The sequence below is a fragment of the Prionailurus bengalensis genome, chromosome E2 (genome assembly GCF_016509475.1).
Source record: "Prionailurus bengalensis isolate Pbe53 chromosome E2, Fcat_Pben_1.1_paternal_pri, whole genome shotgun sequence".
In the NCBI taxonomy this organism is placed as follows: Eukaryota; Metazoa; Chordata; class Mammalia; order Carnivora; family Felidae; genus Prionailurus; species Prionailurus bengalensis.
In genome coordinates this window covers 4,521,662-4,541,548 of record NC_057352.1, presented here as the reverse complement: position 1 = coordinate 4,541,548, position 19,887 = coordinate 4,521,662, and the positions used below count along the sequence as shown (strand labels likewise).

At 43.7% G+C, this 19,887-nt stretch overlaps 2 protein-coding genes across 2 annotated transcripts in view; both read right to left on the bottom strand.

Annotated features, from left to right (window-relative positions):
* LOC122494754 (zinc finger protein 708-like) overlaps positions 1–4,806 on the bottom strand; it is an 84,729-nt gene extending 79,923 nt beyond the window's left edge. Inside the window, exon 1 of the mRNA XM_043600172.1 lies at positions 4,609–4,806. The gene's annotated coding sequence lies outside the window, so the exon portion shown is untranslated. The remainder of the gene's footprint in view (positions 1–4,608) is intronic.
* A 13,707-nt stretch (positions 4,807–18,513) lies between these two features.
* LOC122494758 (vomeronasal type-1 receptor 2-like) lies at positions 18,514–19,698 on the bottom strand. Its single transcript, XM_043600180.1, has one exon. It carries the CDS (start codon positions 19,469–19,471, stop codon positions 18,539–18,541), a length of 933 nt encoding a protein of 310 aa, XP_043456115.1. The 5' UTR covers positions 19,472–19,698; the 3' UTR covers positions 18,514–18,538.
* Positions 19,699–19,887: the final 189 nt, after the last annotated feature.

Genomic DNA, 19,887 nt, shown 5'->3' with positions numbered 1-19,887 from the left:
GGCAACGGAATGCCTACAAGACTTCCTCCCCTGTGCTGCTCGTGATCAGGCGCTGAGCACATACCAGCCCCCACGCATGACCATGTGCTCCCTGCCCGTTCTCGCGCAAGTGCCCCCCTGACCCTCTCCCTATAAAACACTAGGTGTCCATCCTGTTAGCAGAGAAGCCAGTTGTTAAGGCTTGCGTCTGCCTCTCCCCCCCCCCCAAATAAATTTCTCCCTTTCTCTTTGCCCTATCCCTTGTCTCTTGAGTTATTAACTTCTCTTGTGAGGAGGTGATGGGAGTTATTTCAGCAACATTGTTGGCAAACCCAGCCGGGAGCTGCCCTTTACATTTGTCCAGCCCTGTAGGGATTTCCTGGAACAGAGCACTTGGCCATGGCAGTGCACCTGCATGGCAGGCTTACCTGTCCATTTCCTGAGCTAGGAGCCACGCTAAATAGGTCAGTTACAAGTCTAATACACATCATTGTGGCTATAATTAATAGTGTATTGTACACTTGAAATTCACTAGGAGAGGGGCGCCTGGGTGGCTCAGTCAGTTGGGCGGCCGACTTCAGCCAGGTCACGATCTCGCGGTCCGTGAGTTCGAGCCCCGCGTCGGGCTCTGAGCTGATGGCTCAGAGCCTGGAGCCTGCTTCTGATTCTGTGTCTCCCTCTCTCTCTGACCCTCCCCCGTTCATGCTCTGTCTCTCTCTGTCTCAAAAATAAATTAACTTAAAAAAAAAATTAAAAAAAAAAAAAGAAATTCACTAGGAGAGAACATCTTAAGTGTTCTCACCACACATACACACAAATCTTAAGCTATATGAGGTGAGGGGTAAGATCATTAGCTTGATTGTGATAATCATTTCACAATGTATATTTGTATTCATGTTTTAAAACCTGAGTAATGGGGCGCCTGGGTGGCTCAGTTGGTTAAGCATCCGACTCTGACTCAGATCATCCTGTTGCAGTTCATGAGTTCCAGCCCTGCCTTAGGCATCCTGCTGTCAGCACAGAGCCTGCTTTGGATCCACTATCCCCCTGTCTCTCTGCCCCTTCCCCCTCAAAAATAAATAAATATTTTATTATTTTTTAAGTTTCTTTTAATGTTTATTTATTTTTGAGAGAGAGACAGAGAGAGACAGAGCATGAGCAGGGGAGGGGCAGAGAGAGAGAGAGAGACACAGGATCCGAGCAGGCTCCAGGCTCTGAGCTGAGAGCATAGAGCCCAACACAGGGCTCAAACTCACAGACTGAGAGATCATGACCTGAGCCAAAGTCAGGCACTCAACCAACTGAGCCACCCAGGTGCCCAAAAATAAATATTTTTAAAAATAATTTTAGGGGTGCCTGGGTGGCTCAGTCGGTCGAGTGTCCAGCTTCAGCTCAGGTCATGATCTCACAGTTTGTGAGTTCGAGCCCCGCGTCAGGCTCAGAGCCCCGCTGTCAGCTCAGAGTCCGGAGCCTGTTTCGGATTCTGTGTCTCCCTCTCTCTCTGCTCCTCTCCCACTCCTGCTCTGTCTGTCTGTCTGTCTCTCTCTCTCTCTCTCTCAAAAATAAATAAACATTAAAAAAAATAATAATAATAATTTAAAACTAAGACTTGAGGGGCGCCTGGGTGGCTCCGACTTCGGCTCAGGTCACGATCTCACAGTTCATGGGTTTAAGCCCTATGTTGGGCTCTGTGCTGATAGATCAGAGACTGGAGCCTGCTTCAGATTCTGTGTCTTCCTCTCTCTCTGGCCCTTCCTCTCTCTCTCTCTCTCTCTCTCAAAAATAAACATTAAAAAAAATTTTAAAAAAAACTAAGACTTGAGAAACTATAGGATGTTCAGAAAGAGGAAATAGGGTGCTGAATGGGTAGGCTCTCAAAGCACAGAATTTAATAAAGACAAATTTAGGCACCAAAACATACAGTTCTTTGCTCTCATGTATCGGTAGAGCACCTACAACCAAGCTGTTATAACCAAATGAAGGGGAGTTTGCTCCTGGGTGAGTCACAAGTAGAGTACAGCCTACACCAGGGGGAGTTGTCACACAGAGGAAACTTTATTTGCAGCAAATAAAAAGATCACTGGGAGTAACTCCCAACGCAGTGACTCCCTGGGCAGGGGTGAGTGGGTTCCTTTTACTCAGGGTTAGGACAAATAGTAAGAATGAGGAGTTGTGTCATGCCATGTAAAGGCAGGCAGAGGTTGCACAAGTATGCTTAGAAAACATGCCTATGCGTGCATCCTATGTTAGGTTCCTGAAGCCTGGTCTCCTAGGGCGGAGACTTTAACATTATAATGAAGCCCAGGTAACCCTCAGACCAGGGGAAGGGGTGATGAGCTGAGTGAGTATGCCTGCAAACCCAGTGCAAAGTGAACGGGGCCTCGGGCCCCTTATCTCAGGAAAGGAATACAGGTCCTTGCTTACTTTTCAAACAGCACTGGAAATATGTGCCACTGATTTATCGTCTCTGATATGGTAAGGCTAGAGACTGGTACTTTCTGTCTTCCCTTTGTTCCCTTAAAATCCTCAACTACTGAGGTTTTTGCATTGCTCTGTAATTCTGACACCGCCTAGGAAGTTTTGCAGGAAGTATGCTAGACCAAGGAGAGCCTGTGATCACAGAAAATAGCTGGGGACTTAAAAAAAAAAAAAGACTCCCCTTTCTCTTGCTGGGGACCCCTAACTCTTGCTGCTTATAATGCAGGAGGAACTGCAAACCAAAACTCTCACCCCCTCTAATCTGTTCAGTGAGGGGAGAGATGAGGGTGGGGCCAGGCCTAGACAAAGCTTCAGAAGAGAAGGCATCTGAGTGGGGCCTGGAGGGAGAGCTCTCTAGGCTTCTGATCTTCCTGCCTAGGGGGTGTCTGTCTTCCTAACTTTGTGTAAGGGACAAGGGTGCCCTAAAATGTACTCCTTTGGCATACTGTGTTGAATTAAAAGTGATTTATGAAACAGCAAATGCAAAAACAACATTCTGACCCCCCCCCCCCCAACATCAGTCTCCAGAAAGCAAGAAATCAGTCTCCTATGGGAAAGGTGCCCTCCCAGTTCCAAGAGATAGAGACATTCTTATCACCAGGGGTAAAGAATTTAGAGCTGAGAAGTCTGTATAAACAAACCTTGTTACTTTTCACTAATCTACTGTTCCAGCCCAAATTCTCTAGAGAATTCCCTTACTAATTGAAGGCCCAGACATTAGTTTTCTTTTTTTTTTTACATTTCTTTATTTTTGAGAGACAGAGGGAGACAGGGCACAAGTGGGGGAGGGGCAGAGAGAGAAGGAGACACAGAATTGAAGCAGGCTCCAGGCTCTGAGCTGTCAGCACAGAGCCTGATGCGGCGCTCGAACTCACGTACCTCGAGATCATGACCTGAGCCAAAATCGGACGCTCCACCGACTGAGCCACCCAGGCGCCCCTCTTTTTTTTTTTTTTTTAATGTTTATTTATTTTTGAGAGAGAGAGAGAAACAGAGCGTGAGTGGGGGAGGGGCAGATAGAGAGACACAATCTGAACAGGCCCCAGGCTCTGAGCTGTCAGCACAGAGCCAGATGCAGGGCTGGAACTCACAAACTGCGACATCATGACCTGAGCCAAAGTCGGACGCTTAAACCACTGAGCCACCCAGGTGCCCCCAAGTTTTCTTTATCATGTCTATTTCTCACAGATTTATGGTCAAAGAGACAATAAATCTATTGACCAGCTAGCATAATTATGAATGGTAAAAGAATATTATTCCTCCGCACCGATCATTTTTACCATAAGATCATAACATAATTGCAGTGTTCTATGGCTCTTCCTGCCCACTCCAAAAAAATAAGCCATTATTTGCATACATGATGAAATTCTCGTGCATCTGGGTAAAGCATATTCTAAATCACAGGGTCTCTTTGTAACAAGTTTGTTACAGGGCAATGGGTGATGGCCATTGTGTCAGATGCTACGAAAGAGTACCAGCGATGTTCTCATGTGTCCACTCGTGGTATAGGCATATATTTTTGCTTAGAGTGGCCACAGGACAGAGTTCTGGTGAATGACATAGAAAAAGTAGTGCTCAGATAGGAAACCTGAAGGACTCCATAAAAATCTGCTTTTTGCTCCTTTTCCTGATTCTATTTTTGCCAGGACCTGCACCCCCAAGTTTACGCATGCCTCATAACGCAAATAGTGTACGTCCTCCTTGTAGGGGGCAAGGAGCTAATGATTTCTTTGGAGTCCTGCAGCACAATGGATAACACCTAAGGAAGGACCAGGTAGAATGACCAGAGGAAGTCATCACGTGCATATTCAAGACAGCCAAAGCTAGACATCTGTGCCCTTGTGTTTGTTCTAACCAGTTCCCGGATGCCAAAGAGGACATGTAAACCAGACCACAATCCTCAAAAAAATTCCCAGGCCCCAAGCAAAGGTAAGACACTTTCTCTCTCTCTCTCTCTCTCTCTCTCTCTCTCTCTCTCCCCTTTCCTTTCTGAGTCTTATAGATACCGTCTGTACCTGCTCTCTCCATACCTTCAATAAACTCTGGTCTCACCTCCTACTGGCTCGGGTTTGATTTCTAACCTGTGCTTAGCCAGACATCCTGCTGGCTGGTGCTGCGGGACCCCTTCGCGGGTCCTCGGACCCAGCCTACCTGCATCATCATGGCGACCACGAAGGGACAGTCTGAGGAACGGCGATACCCCAAAATTGAGTCTTCGCGGCACAGTGTGGCTTTTGGCGGGGGGGGGGGCTGGTAAATTCCTCCTTTGGGAAAGAGAGTCGATTTAATGCCGATGTAATTTCTGTCTCCGTGCTTTAATGTGTCTATTCTCCAGGGAAGAAGGGGAACTGGAAGAACTAGTCTGGGAACCTGTTCTTACTGCTGCCCACTCTGCTCTGAATTACTTCGGCCTGCTCTGACATGCCATAGTGTGCAGTCCCCTTGGGAACCCAAAGGGGGAGTGGTGGGCCCTGGGAGCACGCACCAGGACTCCTCAGTTTCCCACGCTAGAACCTGGGAACCTAGACAACCGCTTGGGGGTTACTACCCTCTTTAACTGGCTTGGGATTTAAACTGGCTTTCACTGTAACTGCCAGCTCTCTTTACCCAGGCTTTGGGACAATTTCTAGGTTATTAGTTGGTGTGAGAGACTGAGTCACTCAGCTCCGAAGAAATGGGACACTTGCTCCTTCCCACCAAAAAGGTGTTCCTAGGTGACTAAGGAACCAAGGGAAAGTGTCTGAGGTTATTCCTTGATGCACAGGGAAATCCCCCCTGCCATGAAAATTAATTTCTGGATCACCAGTGGATGCACACGTAAGACGTGTTCGTTTTGTGCTCTGAGCCCTCACATCATGTCGGAGAAGTCACTGTCCCAATTTCTGTTGACAGAAAAAAAAAGAAGTTCAATAAGGAGAGCACTTGAACCGTAATATACAACAATTAGCTATAACAGACATAAACCGAGGACGCCACTAAACTACACTAGAATACATCATGTCCTCAATCAGACATGGAACAACATTCTCCAGTATAGATAACCTGTTTGTTCACAAAACAAGTTAGTTTTTGTTTGTTTGTTTGTTTGTTTTTGGTGCAAAAAGGTGATTTTATGGGAACAGGACCCCAAGGCAGAAAAGAGCTGCCTACAGGGGCATCTGGGTGGCTCAGTCGGTTCGTTCAGCATCCGACTTTGGCTCAGGTCACGATCTCGAGGTTCGTGAGTTTGAGCCCTACATCGGGTTCTGTGCTGACAGCTTGGAGCCTGGAGCCTGCTTCAGAATCTGTGACTGCCTCTCCCTCCGCCCCTCTCCCACTCATACTCTCTCTGTCTCTGCCACTCAAAACATAAATGTTAAAAAAAAAAAAAAATTTTTTTTTAAAAGAAAGAGCTGCCTACAAAGCAAGTATTAACACATTTAAGAAGATTGAAATCATATACTTCTCTTTTATGGCCACAGTTGAATGAATCCAAAAATCAAGAGCAGATGGAAATCTAGAAACTCCCCAAATATGTGGAACCTGAACAACACATTCTTGCCCAATCAATGGGTTGAAAAAGAAATAAAAAAGGAGGGGCACCTAGGTGGCTCAGTTAGTTGAACATCTAACTTTTGATTTCAGCTCAGATCATGATCCCAGGGTGGAGGGATGGTGCTGGGTGTGGAGCCAGCTTGAGGTTCTCTCTCCCCTCCTCTCTCTGCCCCTCCCCTGCTTCATGTAGGTGCACACTCTCCCTCTAAAAATAAATAAGAACTAAAAATAAATAAAATAGGATATAAATAAAAATAAATAAGAAATCAAAAAATATGTTGAGATGCTTGAAATGAGACACAATATACCAAAACTTATGGGATTCAGAGAAAGTAATAATAAGGGTGAAGTTTAAAGTAATATATGATGGGGTGTCTGGGTGGCTCAGTAGGTGGAGCGTCTGACTTCAGCTCAGGTCATGATCTCACAGTCCGTGAGTTTGAGCCCCGCGTCAGACTCTGTGCTGACAGCTCAGAGCCTGGAGCCTGCTTTGGATTCTGTGACTCCCTTTCTCTCTGCCCCTGCCCCGCTCATACTCTGTCTCTCTCAAAAATAAACATTAAAAAAAATTTAATAAAAAAATTAAAAACTTAAGTGACATATGCTTACATCAAAAGATAAGATATCTCAAGTGAACAACATGAACTTTTACCTCAAGGGAGTAGAAAAATAAGAACAATCTAAGTCCAAAATTAGCAGGAAGAACATAATTTTAAAATACAGCAGAAAAAAAAAAAATAAAATGGGGTATGGCAAAAATAGCAAAATAGCAATAAAAGAGTTTTTTTAAAGATCAAAATTGACACAGCCTTATATAGATTAAGAATAAATGAGAGAAGACTCAGCTAAAATCAAAAGTAAAAACATGGGGCGCCTGGGTGGCGTAGTCGGTTAAGCGTCCGACTTCAGCCAGGTCACGATCTCGCGGTCCGTGAGTTCGAGCCCCGCGTCGGGCTCTGGGCTGATGGCTCGGAGCCTGGAGCCTGTTTCCGATTCTGTGTCTCCCTCTCTCTCTGCCCCTCCCCCGTTCATGCTCTGTCTCTCTCTGTCCCAAAAATAAATAAACGTTGAAAAAAAAATTTTAAAAAAAATAAAAAAAAAAGTAAAAAAAAAAGTAAAAACAGACACGTTATAAATGATGCCATAGAAATAAAATAATTTTGAGGGAAGATGAACAATTATATGTCAACAAATGGATATTAAAAAAGTATGTAAAAATTTCTAGAAAGATACAACCTATCCTGGACTCTGTCTTGACGAAATTAAAACAAACAAAAAGTCACAACAGATCTATATCTACTAGGAAGATTGAAAAAGTAATTAAAAAAAAAAAAAAACAACTTCCAACAAAGAAAAGTCCTGAGCCAGATGAATTCACTAGATCAGTCAAGCAAACAGCAAGTAATAATAATAATAAATAATAAGTAAATGATGTCACCTCTCATCAAAGACTTCCGGAAGTGGAGTGTAATTTTATAAGGCTAGTATCGGCTGATATCAAACCCAAACAAAGACACTACAAAGAAAATTACAGACTACTACTCATGATGAATACTGATGCAAAAGTTCTCAAAAAATATATAACAAGCTGAATTCAAAAGCACATTTTGAAATTATACACCACAAACATGTGGAAATTCTTTTTGGAATTCAAGGGGTGTGTTGATGTAGGGACATTAAGAAATCTAAGACTTAAGGGGCGCCTGGGTGGCTTAGTCAGTTAAGCATCCAACTTCAGCTCAGGTCATGATCTCATGGTTCATGAGTTCGAACCCCACGTGGAGCCTGCTTCGGATTCTGTGTGGCCCTCTCTCTCTGTCCTTACCTCCCTCTCTATCTCTCCCTCTCTCTCTCTTTCTCTCAAAAATAAACATTAAAAAAAATTTTTTTTAACGTTTTTTTTTTATTTATTTTTGAGACAGAGAGAGACAGAGCATGAACGGGGGAGGGACAGAGAGAGAGGGAGACACAGAATCAGAAGCAGGCTCCAGGCTCTGAGCCATCAGCCCAGAGCCCGACGCAGGGCTCGAACTCACGGACTGTGAGATCGTGACCTGAGCTGGTCGGACGCTCAACTGACTGAGCCACCCAGGCGCCCCCCCAAAATTTTTTTTTTTAAGAAATCTAAGACTTAACAGAATTAAGGTAAAAAAAAGAAAACCCACGTGATCATATCAATGAATACAGAAAAGGAATTTGACAATATTCGACATAATTTAATGATACAAAAAAAAAACCACACACACACACTCCACAAATTAGAACTGGAAGGAAACCATATCAATATAGTAATGGCCATATATGGAGAACATGGGAAGACAGAGGAAAATCCTAGGCTCACCTCATCCCACAGACACACCTAGATGACAGTCACATCAGTGTCAATAATCCAGAAAACAATCCTAAAACTGTTACAGCAGACTCTACAATTAATTAATTGTAGAGAGGAGGCCACATCAAAGAAGGTAGGAATGCAGGTGCCTGGGTGGCTCAGTCGGTTAAGCATCTGACGTCAGCTCAGGACATGATTTCATGGCTTGTGGGTTGGAGCACTGCTTGGGATTCTGTCTCCCTCTCTCTCTCTGAGCCTCTTCCCCCACAGCTCACACTCACTCTCTCTCTCAAAAATAAATAAACATTAAAAAAAAAAAAGGGTAGGAAGGGTGGAGTCCTGGGCGGTGGGTAACCAAACTAGCCAGCCAGATCAACAACAAAAGGGAAGAAGACCACACACATAGAGGAAGGAGAGGAACAGACCCCACACCAGGCACGCCAGACACAGCGGACCTGCACTGAGAAGATGATTCCCCTGACGTCTGGCTTTGAAAACCAGACGGGCATAACATCACAAGTTTTTACAGTCAGTGGGGCTTAACACTGGGAGCCTTAAAAATTGGCAGGCTGGGCTCTGAGACAGCCGGAGGGCAAAACAACAAACAATCCTGCCGAAGCAGCATACTAGGAACAGTTTGAAGAGCAACTCAGGTGTAAGGGAAGGAAGTTTATTTACTAAGCTCAGAATCTTTAGGAAACTTCTCTAAGATGTAAAGTATGATGTCATATACATAAAACATGGGGAGGTGGGTAAAAATTTAGTGCTTTTATTTTTTTTTTCATTTTTTTAAATGTTTATTTACTTTTGAGAGAGCAAGAGAGAGAGACAGAGTGGGAATGGGGAGGGGGGAGACAGAGAGGGAGACACAGAATCCGAATCAGGCTCCAGGCTCCGAGCTGTCAGCACAGAGCCTGATGTGGGACTGGAACCCATGAAACGTGAGATCATGACGTGGGCTGCAGTTGGACATTTAATCGACTGAGTCACCCAGGCGTCCCCAAAATTTAGTGCTTTTAGAATGGGGGGCACCCAGGTGGCTCAGTTGGGTAAGTGTCCGACTTCAGCTCAGGTCATGATCTCACAGTTCGTGAGTTCAAGCCCCACATCTGGCTCTGTGCTGACAGCTCAGAGCCTGGAGCCTGCTTCGGATTCTGTGTCTCCCTCTCTCTCTGCCCCTCCCCTGCTCGTGCTCTGTCTCTCTCTCTCTGTCTCTCAAAAAATAAACATTAAAAAAAATTTTAGAGGGGCGCCTGGGTGGCTCAGTCGGTTAAGTGACCGACTTCGGCTCAGGTCATGATCTCACGGTTCATGAGTTCAAGCCCCACTTCAGGCTCTGTGCTGACAGCTCAGAGCCTGGAGCATGCTTTGGATTCTCTGTCTCCCTCTCTCTCTGCCCCTTCCCTGCTCGCACTCTGTCTCTCTCTCTCAAAAATAAGTAAATATTTAAAAAAAATTTTTTTAATATTTATTTTTTATTTTTTTTAATTTTTTATTTATTTTTGACAGAGAGAGAGAGAGACACAGAGCATGAGCAGGGGAGGGGCAGAGAGAGAGAGGGAGACACAGAATCCGAAACAGGCTCCAGGCTCCGAGCTGTCAGCACAGAGCCCGACGCAGGGCTCGAACTCATGAACTGTGAGATCATGACCTGAGCCGAAGTCGGACGCTCAGCCCACTGAGCCACCCAGGCGCCCCCAAAATTTTTTTTTTTAATTTAGAATGGTTCAAGCATGAGTGACCATCAACCTAATACAGACTGCTGTGTGAGTAGGGTGTGTTACAAATAAACCTAATGGTAAACACAATCAAAAACCTGTAATAGAGGGGCGCCTGGTGGCTCAGTTGGTTGATTAAGCAACCGACTCTTGATTTCAGTTCAGGTCTTGGTCTCGCGATTTATGAGTCCCAGCACTGTATCAGGCTCCAGGTACTGACAGTGCAGAGCCTGCTTGGGTTCTCTCTCTCTCTCTCTCTCTCTCTCTCTCTCTCTCCCTCTCTCTCTCTCTGCCCCTTCCTTGTGTGCACTCTCTCTCCCTCTCAAAAATAAACAAACTTAAAAACAAAAAAGAGAATTTAACTTAGTATTACTCTCTATTATAGTTTCTAACTCTGAGGAAAGATGATATAAGATCCACAGAAATACTGTAGATACTATATTTTTATGAAACATAAACTATAAAATTAAGGCTCCAACACAGACATATACATTTTGAGTGCATGAAAAGTGTGTGTGATTCTCAAGTGAGAAAGTCATGAGGAGTTAGAAGTGTACTTCTCCAATGTTATATGTATAACAACGAACTGGAGACCTTGTTAATACTTATATTCTGATTCACAAATTTTGAGGTGGTTCCTGAGTTTCCACATTTTTTAAATTTTATTGAAGTAATCTCTACACCCAACATGGGGCTTGAACTCAGCACACTGAGATCAAGAGTCACATGCTCCACTGTGGCAACCAGGTGCCCCTCCACATTTCTACTTCTGGTCCAAGAGCCACACTTTTGAATAACAAAGAGATCAAAGAATCATGGATGACTTTGAACTGAAAGGGTACTGTGAAAATTACAAGTTCTTTTTTTTTTAACGTTTTATTTTATTTTTTGAGAGACAGCGTGAGCAGGGGTACAGGCAGAGAGAGAGGAAAACACAGAATTCAAAGCAGGCTCCAGGTTCTGAGCGGTCAGCACCGAGCCCAACAAGGGCTGGAACCCACAGATGCAAGATCATGACCTGAGCTGAAGCCAGACCACTCAACCAACTGAGCCACCCAGGCGTCCCCCTTTTTTTTTTCTTTTAAAGTAGGCTCCACGCCCAACATGGAGCTTGAACTCACAACCCTGAGCTGAAGAGTCACACACTCTACCAACTGAGCCAGTCAGGTGTCCTGGAAATTACAGGTTCTAATATCAAGAATGGAAACAATCCTTCTTGAACATGTACTATGTACTAGATATCGTTCTAACAGCTTTTCATAAATTAAGCCATAAAATCACAAAAATGATCTATGAGAGCAATAGTGGTATTATTCTTCATGACTCAAAAGAATATCTTGGCAAACTGTCAGTAATTGTAGAACCTGAGCATTACCCCAGATTATCTGACCTCGAATTTGTCTAAGTGGAGCATACAACTATAGAGGACAACCCTAAAATAATGTTCGTAACAGGTTTTGAAACTGAGTAAAGTATTGGAAAAAAGTTAAGAAGATACCAGTACAGAATTGATCAATTAAAAAGAGATAAAAGACACTAATAGTTAAATTTTTAAAGATTAAAAATGGCTGGCTGTCTCACTTGGTAGAGCATGCAATTCTTGATCTGGAGATGGTGACTTCCAGCCCCACATTGGGGGTAGAGATGACATAAAAAATAAAATATTCTTCAAAAATTAAAAAAGATATATGGGCCTATGTGGCTTAGTTGGTTAAGCGTCCAACTTTTGATTTTGACTGAGGTCATGATCTCACTATCATGAGATTGAGCCCCACACAAGGCCCAATGTGGAGCTCAGAGCCTGCTTGGGATTCTCTCTCTCTCCCACTTTCTCTCTGCCCTTCCCCTGCTTGTGCACTCTCTCCCTCTCCAAATAAATAAATAAACCTTTTAAAAAATAAATTAATTTAAAAATTTAAAATATATTAAAAAGGGGTGGTGTCGAAATTTTTCATTGTCATTGAAATAAAGAATTTTTTTTAATTTTATTTTTTATTTTTTAAAATTTACAACCAAATTAGTTAGCATATAGTGCAACAATGATTTCAGGAGTAGATTCCTTAGTGCCCCTTACCCATTTAGCCCATCTCCCCTCCCACAACCCCTCTCGTAACCCTCAGTTTGTTCTCCATATTTATGTCTCTTCTGTTTTGTCCCCCTCCCTGTTTTTATATTATTTTTGTTTTCTTTCCCTTATATTCACCTTTTTTGTCTCTTAAAGTCCTCATATGAGTGAAGCCGTATGATTTTTGTCTTTCTCTGACTAATTTCACTTAGCATAATACCCTCCAGTTCCATCCACATAATTGCAAATGGCAAGATTTCATTCTTTTTGATTGCCCAGTAATACTCCGTTGTATATATATACCACGCCTTCTTTATCCATTCATCCATCGATGGACATTTGGGCTCTTTCCATACTCTGGCTATTGTTGATAGTGCTGCTGTAAACATGGGGGTGCATGTGTCCCTTTGAAACAGCACACCTGTATCCTGTGGATAAATACCTAGTAGTGCAATTGCCGGGTCGTAGGGTAGTTCTATTTTTAGTTTTTTGAGGAACCTCCATACTGTTTTCCACAGTGGCTGCACCAGCTTGCATTCCCAAAAATAAAGAAATATTTTTAATTGCTTGAAACTTATACATCTATTTCTGGATGATGATTTTTTTTTTTTTTTTTGGTCTAATAAACACACTCTGGAGACACACACTGATAGAACTAAAACAGCTATTGTTTCTGAGTCTTGTGTTTCTTTGAAAGTTTTTGTTTCATTTATCCTTTGTGCTGAGCTATATTTTACAGTCTTAAGACAGTAGAGCTTGGGCGCCTGGGTGGCGCAGTCGGTTAAGCGTCCGACTTCAGCCAGGTCACGATCTCGCGGTCCGTGAGTTCGAGCCCCGCGTCGGGCTCTGGGCTGATGGCTCAGAGCCTGGAGCCTGTTTCTGATTCTGTGTCTCCCTCTCTCTCTGCCCCTCCCCCGTTCATGCTCTGTCTCTCTCTGTCCCAAAAATAAATAAAAACGTTGAAAAAAAAAATTAAAAAAAAAAAAAGACAGTAGAGCTTATATTAACTATACAATTCTTGTTTTTGTTTTCCACAGCAAAGGAGAAGTGATAAAGAAGAGGAGGTCTCTGACATGAGTGCGGAATACAACAGAAACTTACAAGACCAAGACCTAATTAAAACCTTCACTTGTGGGATGGGGCACCTGGGTGGCTCAGTCGGTTAAGTGTCTGACTCCAGCTCAGGTCATGATCTCACAGTTTGTGGGTTAGAGCCCCATGTCAGGCTCTATGTTGACAGCTCAGAGCCTGGAGCCTTCTTCGGATTCTGTGTCTCCCTCTCTCTCTGCCCCTCTGCCACTCATGCTCTGTCTCTTTCTCAAAAACAAATATACATTAAAAAAACAAAACAAAAAAACCCTCCACTTGCAAAAGCCAGTATGTCTGGCCAACAGAGAAGGAATCCTTTATTAGCCAAGGCAAACTACAAGCAAGGTTTAACTGAGAAGAAATGGGAGTTTCCAGATTAAATGAGGTGATTTATGAGTATCTCATAGTATATCCCAAGATACTTATTTTTTAAAAAATTTTTTATTTATTTTGAGAGAAAGAGAGCAGAGGCAGGGCAGAGAGACAGAGAGAGACTGAGAATCCCAAGCAGTCTCTATGCTGTCAACACAGAACCTGAAGTGGGGCTCGACCTCATGAACCTCGAGATCATGACCTGAGCGAAAACCAAGAGTCAGACACTCAACTTAATGAGCTACCCAGGTGCCCCAGAAGTGTTTAGTTTTAATGAAGTTTAGCTTATAAATTGGGGTGCCTCGGTAGCTCAGTCGGTTGAGCGTCTGTCTTCTGCTCAGGTCATGATCTCACAGTTTGTGAGTTCGAGCCCCACCTCGAGCTGGCTGCTGTCAGACTGTCAGTGCAGAGCCTGCTTTGGATCCTCTGTTCCCCTCTCTCTCTCCCTCCCCCACTTGTGCTCTCCCGAAAATAAATAAATATTAATAAATAAATAATTTTTTTTAACGTTTATTTATTTTTGGGACAGAGAGAGACAGAGCATGAACGGGGGAGGAGCAGAGAGAGAGGGAGACACACAGAATCGGAAACAGGCTCCAGGCTCCGAGCCATCAGCCCAGAGCCTGATGCGGGGCTCGAACTCACGGACCGTGAGATCATGACCTGGCTGAAGTCGGACGCTTAACCGACTGCGCCACCCAGGCACCCCAATATTAATAAATAAATAATTTCATTCATGCACTGTCTCTAGTGTTTTACTTAAAAAGCATTCATTATATATCCAAGGTTATCAAGGTTTTCTCCAGTTATGTATGCAGAGTTTTGTTATTTTTCACTCTACATTTAGGTCTGTGTCCATTTTGAGTTAATTTTGGTTTTGCTATTGTTGTTGTTGTTGATTTATTTTGAGAAAGAAAGAGAGAGAGCAAGTAGGGGAGGGGCAGAGGGGGAGGGAGAGAGAATCCTAAGCAGCCTCCAAGCTGTCAGTGCTTGGAGCCAGCAGGACACGGGGCTCGAACTCACAAACTGTAAGAGCATGACCTGAGCTGAAACCAAGAGTCAGATGCTTAACCAACTGAACCACCCAGGTGCCCTGTTGAATTCGTTTGTGTGAAGGGTGTCAGGTCAGTTTCTAGATTCATTTTCCTTCACGCAGATATCCAGTTCTTTCAATACCATTTGCTCAAAAGACCATCTTTCCTCCACTGGTATTTTCTTTGCTTCGTTGTGAAAGATGAGTTGGCTGCATTTACGAGGGGTCTCTTTCTGGGTTCTCTATTCTGTTCCATTGATCTATCGGTCTATTCTTTTTTAAGTTTTTATTTTAGTTCCAGTTAGTTAACACACAGTGTTATGTTAGCTTCAGGTGTACAATATTCAACACTTCCATACATCCCTGGGTACTCATCACAATAAGTGCATTCCTCTAACAGGTTGTTCTTCCACTAACATAGTCTTGTGTTGATTACTCCAGCTTTATAAGTCTTGAAGCCACATAGTGTCAGGCCTCCAACTTTGTTCTTCTCCTTCCATACTGCGTTGGCTATTCTGGGTCTCTTGTCTCCGCACCTGGGTGGCTCAGTCAGTTAAGCGGCCAACTTTAGCCCAGGTCATGATCTCACTGTTTGTGAGTTCAAGCCCCACATTGGGCTCTGTGCTGACAGCTCAGAGCCTAGAGCCTGCTTCGGATTCTGTGTCTCCCTTTCTCTCTGCCCCTCCCCTGCTTGCACTCTGTCTCTGTTTCTCTCTCTCTCTCTCAAAAATAAAAATAAACATTAAAAAAATTTTTTTTTAAAAATGTGATATACTTAATGCCACCTAATTGCAAATTTGACAGGCTTTAGAATGGGGATTTGTGGTTTCCAGTTTCACATATAAGGATCTTGAAAGTTGCCATTTCAGGGGCGCCTGGGTGGCGCAGTCGGCTAAGCGTCCGACTTCAGCCAGGTCACGATCTCGCAGTCCGTGAGTTCGAGCCCCGTGTCGGGCTCTGGGCTGATGGCTCAGAGCCTGGAGCCTGTTCCCAATTCTGTGTCTTCCTCTCTCTCTGACCCTCCCCCGTTCATGCTCTGTCTCTCTCTGTCCCCAAAATAAATAAACGTTGAAAAAAAAAATTTAAAAAGAAAGTTGCCATTTCATTCTAACAAAAGGTAAAAAACTGAACAGATTAAAAATAACTCTTCTTGGACCCATAAAAGAAGGGAGGACATGGGGCAAACTGCTTTCCCCAAGACTGGATTGACAATTCCATATTTACATCATTTCTCTCTTCTCCCGTCCTACTAGAAGCAGCCAGGAGGAAACAGACTATTGTTTTGACACTTTGCTTACACCTTTCCTCAGCCAAAGATCCAATTCCATTGCTCACAAGGTCTACCCTGTATAAAACACCAGGACAGGAACACAATTCAGCCAAGTGCTTTCCATATTGTAACAGCAACACCTCTCCTCCAGCTTCCAATAAAGCGTTCCTCATGTCTGTCTGGGACCCCGCCAGAACTGCCTCTGCTGTCTGTATTTCCACTGAGGTGTTCTCAAGAAGACTAAGGTCCCCTCTACAGTCTCCCCTTCTCTTCTGAGCTGTCACCAGAATCGCCCTTCCCGGTCCTTTTGTGCTGATGCAGGCTTTTTCTACCCTGCTCTCCCACAGTCTTCCAGCCCCCATCCATCATGCTGTTCCCATGCCACAGGTTTAGGGATGTTTCACAGGTGTACCCCAATTCTCATTACCAATTTTTGTCTTAGTGTATTTCAGCTGCTAAAACGGAATGCCAGAGATCGGGTAGTTTATCAACAACAGACTTTTTTTTTGTCATAGGGGTAGAGGCCGGGAAGTCCGAGATCAAGACACTGGCAGATTCGGTGTCTGGTGAGAACCCATTTTCTGGTTTATAGACAGAATTTTCTGGCTAGGTACTCAGATGATGGAGGGGCAAGGGAGCTTCCCTAGGCCATTTTTATAAGGGTACTAACCCCACTCATGAAGTCTCTGCCTTCATGACCTACTCACCTCCTAAATGCTTCACCTCTTCATGTCATCAAGGTGGGAGTTAGGTTTTACCATATAAAATCAGGTGGGACACAAATATTCAGACCAGAGCAGGGTACCAAAGAGAAAATAGATTTTTCCTTTACTGCAGGAAGGTTCAAACACTGTAGATTTTTACTTAGTCCCAATAACCTTTAATTGGTAACCAAGACTTTCAATTTTGCCATGTTTTTTAAAAAAAAAATTTTTTTAACGTTTATTTATTTTTGAGACAGAGAGAGACAGAGCATGAACGGGGGAGGATCAGAGAGAAAAGGAGACACAGAATCTGAAGCAGGCTCCAGGTTCCAAGCTGTCAGCACAGAGCCTGATGCAGGGCTCGAACTCACGGACCTCCAACTCACGGACCATGAGATCATGACCTGAGCCAAAGTTGGACGCTTAACTAAGCCACCCAGGAGCCCCTAAAATTATTTTAAAATAGAACATTTACTTTAAAACTTTGCAGCTTATAATTACAGATAGCTACATTACAATATTTCCCATGTTTGAGACCATAGCCATTTTTTCCTTGAAGGTTATTTTAATGCCCTTTGTGATTTCAAAAACAAAATTCATCCTTAACCAGACTCATATCTTTTGCCTCCTCTATTTCTTCAAGCTTAATAGAAAATTCCTCCACAAATGTGTTTCTTTGGGTTGAAAATTCAGGAGTCCATCTTGAAACCTTTTTCTTTCTTTCTTTTTTTTTTAAATTTTTTTTTCAACGTTTTTATTTATTTTTGGGACAGAGAGAGACAGAGCATGAATGCGGGAGGGGCAGAGAGAGGGAGACACAGAATCCAAAACAGGCTCCAGGCTCCGAGCCATCAGCCCAGAGCCTGACGCGGGGCTCGAACTCCCAGACCCCGAGATCGTGACCTGGCTGAAGTCGGACGCTTAACCGACTGCGCCACCCAGGCGCCCCTTGAAACCTTTTTCTTGTCAACACAGCCAATTGGCATCAAGGTTTTACAGGGCAATCTTCCTTCTACAGACCCTAGAAATGCCTTTATTTTCCCCATGTACCAAATCTCTATTTAATTGTTGCTTCCCACCTGCTGTTCTTTTAAACTTCAGCCGTTAACATCTTTCTGTCTCTTCTTAGAGACCTTATTGCTCATTCTTCCACTGTTTACCTGAAAACATTTTCATATGCTAATCTACACCATAACCACAACTGTGTTTCTTTTTTTTTTAATTTTTTTTTTAACGTTTATTTATTTTTGAGACAGAGAGACAGAGCATGAACAGGGGAGGGTCAGAGAGAGGGAGACACAGAATCTGAAACAGGATCCAGGCTCTGATCTGTCAGCACAGAGCCCGACGCGGGGCTCGAACTCACGGACCACGAGATCATGACCTGAGCCGAAGTCAGCCGCTTAACCGACTGAGCCACCCAGGCGCCCCGCCACGACTGTGTTTCAAACCACCATTTACCTTAGGAGGTGAGGGACAAAATTTAAAGCAAGGCTTTTAATTTCTGCAAGAGCTGAAATGTAACGTTTCTCCTGCTTCACACCCAGCCATTGGCATTAACATCCAGGCTTCTCTTCCTTCTGGATGGATCACCCCACGTGCAATTCCTTTTTTAGGGAACTGTCCTTACAATTCCATGCCCAGTTAAGTTTTAGGAAAATTTAATACATCAGATTGAAACTGACACTCAAAAACATTTTCAGTATCTCACATACCTTCACGACTATTTTATCATTGCACGGACTCTGAATTTCTCCAGAGCAGTTTTTGATGAACTGCACTTATATAAGTAAGTACATAACACTTTATTTACTACCACTGCTAACATTTACTTATTATTAGGACATAATCACAGTCTGTCTTATTTACTAGTCTATCTATGATGACACTGGTTTATAATTGTGCTTGAGGGTTTGGGTGAGAGGATTTCATCAATGACTAAACACAGCCCCAAACAAACCATTTTATATTTTTCTGATGAGATCAGGGAATTCTGTCTTTCTTCCACAGCAGAAAGAGCAGAGCCTGTACACAGTGGGATTACGGCTCATGAGAACAAAGGGACTGACGGTCGGGAATCCTGTGGTGATTAGTATAGAGGTGGTCACCACCCACCAATTGGGATTATCACAAAGAGCCAGATAAACATAAAACACGAAGGAGAGGGTGTACAAAGATACAAAGGCGCTTACCAGAACAAGGATGGTGTGGATGGCTCTGGTCTCGGGGGAGGATCTTGGGGAGGCCTTGGTCCTATGAATGTGTTGGACCCGCTGCCTGTGCCTGTTCAGGATGAACACCATTGAGCCGCTGGCCCAGGACATGAGCCCCAAACATAAAACATCATGAAAGGCTATCAATGCTGTATACGTGGAGTCTGAGACTTTGTCGTGAAGCGGAGTAGGACAGAACATCATTGTGATGGTTTTGTTACTCCATCTGCCAGTTGCAAACACTGGAAAAATAAAATTTACCAGCATGTGGAGGACCCAGCAGAGGGTACTGAAGGACCCGATGTACTTCAGGGCTTTGGCTTTAAGCTCCGCCCACCTGGAGTTTCTGGGGCTGATGGTGATGGCCTGGAAGACACTCAGGAGACAAATGGTGCCAATGGTCACACCCCTGGCCACTCTGTGAATGTATAAAACAAGTTTGCATCCAAAATAATTGAGGAAATGTCTTAACCCAAAAGCTGCCATTGTCCTTGGGATTCCTCTGGAGAGAAGGACCAAGGAGTTGGCTACAGTCAGGTGCCTGAGAATTAAATCAGTTGACCTTGGTTTGCGTCCACTGAAGGCAAGGGTCACAGAATGATATAAGAGCGAGAAATTTCCCCAAACTCCAACGACTATCTGGAACAGGAAGATCATTGCAAATTTCAAATCCGCAAAGGCCATTCTGTCATTTTCCGAGAATTTGACATCAAAATGCACACGCAGAGCTTTTCTGTAAAAACATGAGTTGTGGGCTACATTTTTCACGGAAACAGAAATCCCCAAATCTCCATGCCCAGTTATTCCTCCAAAAAATCCACGTCTGTAATGTATTTTCTTGTGGAGAGATTTACCAAGTTTGATTTGTATCTTACCAGAGCACCTGCATGAGCCACTGTTATTAATGCTTCGCATAGCCTAATATTTATTTATTTATTTATTTTTTATTTATTTATTTTTGGGACAGAGAGAGACAGAGCATGAACGGGGGAGGGGCAGAGAGAGAGGGAGACACAGAATCGGAAACAGGCTCCAGGCTCTGAGCCGTCAGCCCAGAGCCCGACGCGGGGCTCGAACTCACGGACCGCGAGATCGTGACC

Coding starts and splice junctions, on each gene's coding strand:
- LOC122494758 (XM_043600180.1), bottom strand. CDS start 19,471: ATGGCCTTTGCGGATTTGAAATTTGCAATGATCTTCCTGTTCCAGATA.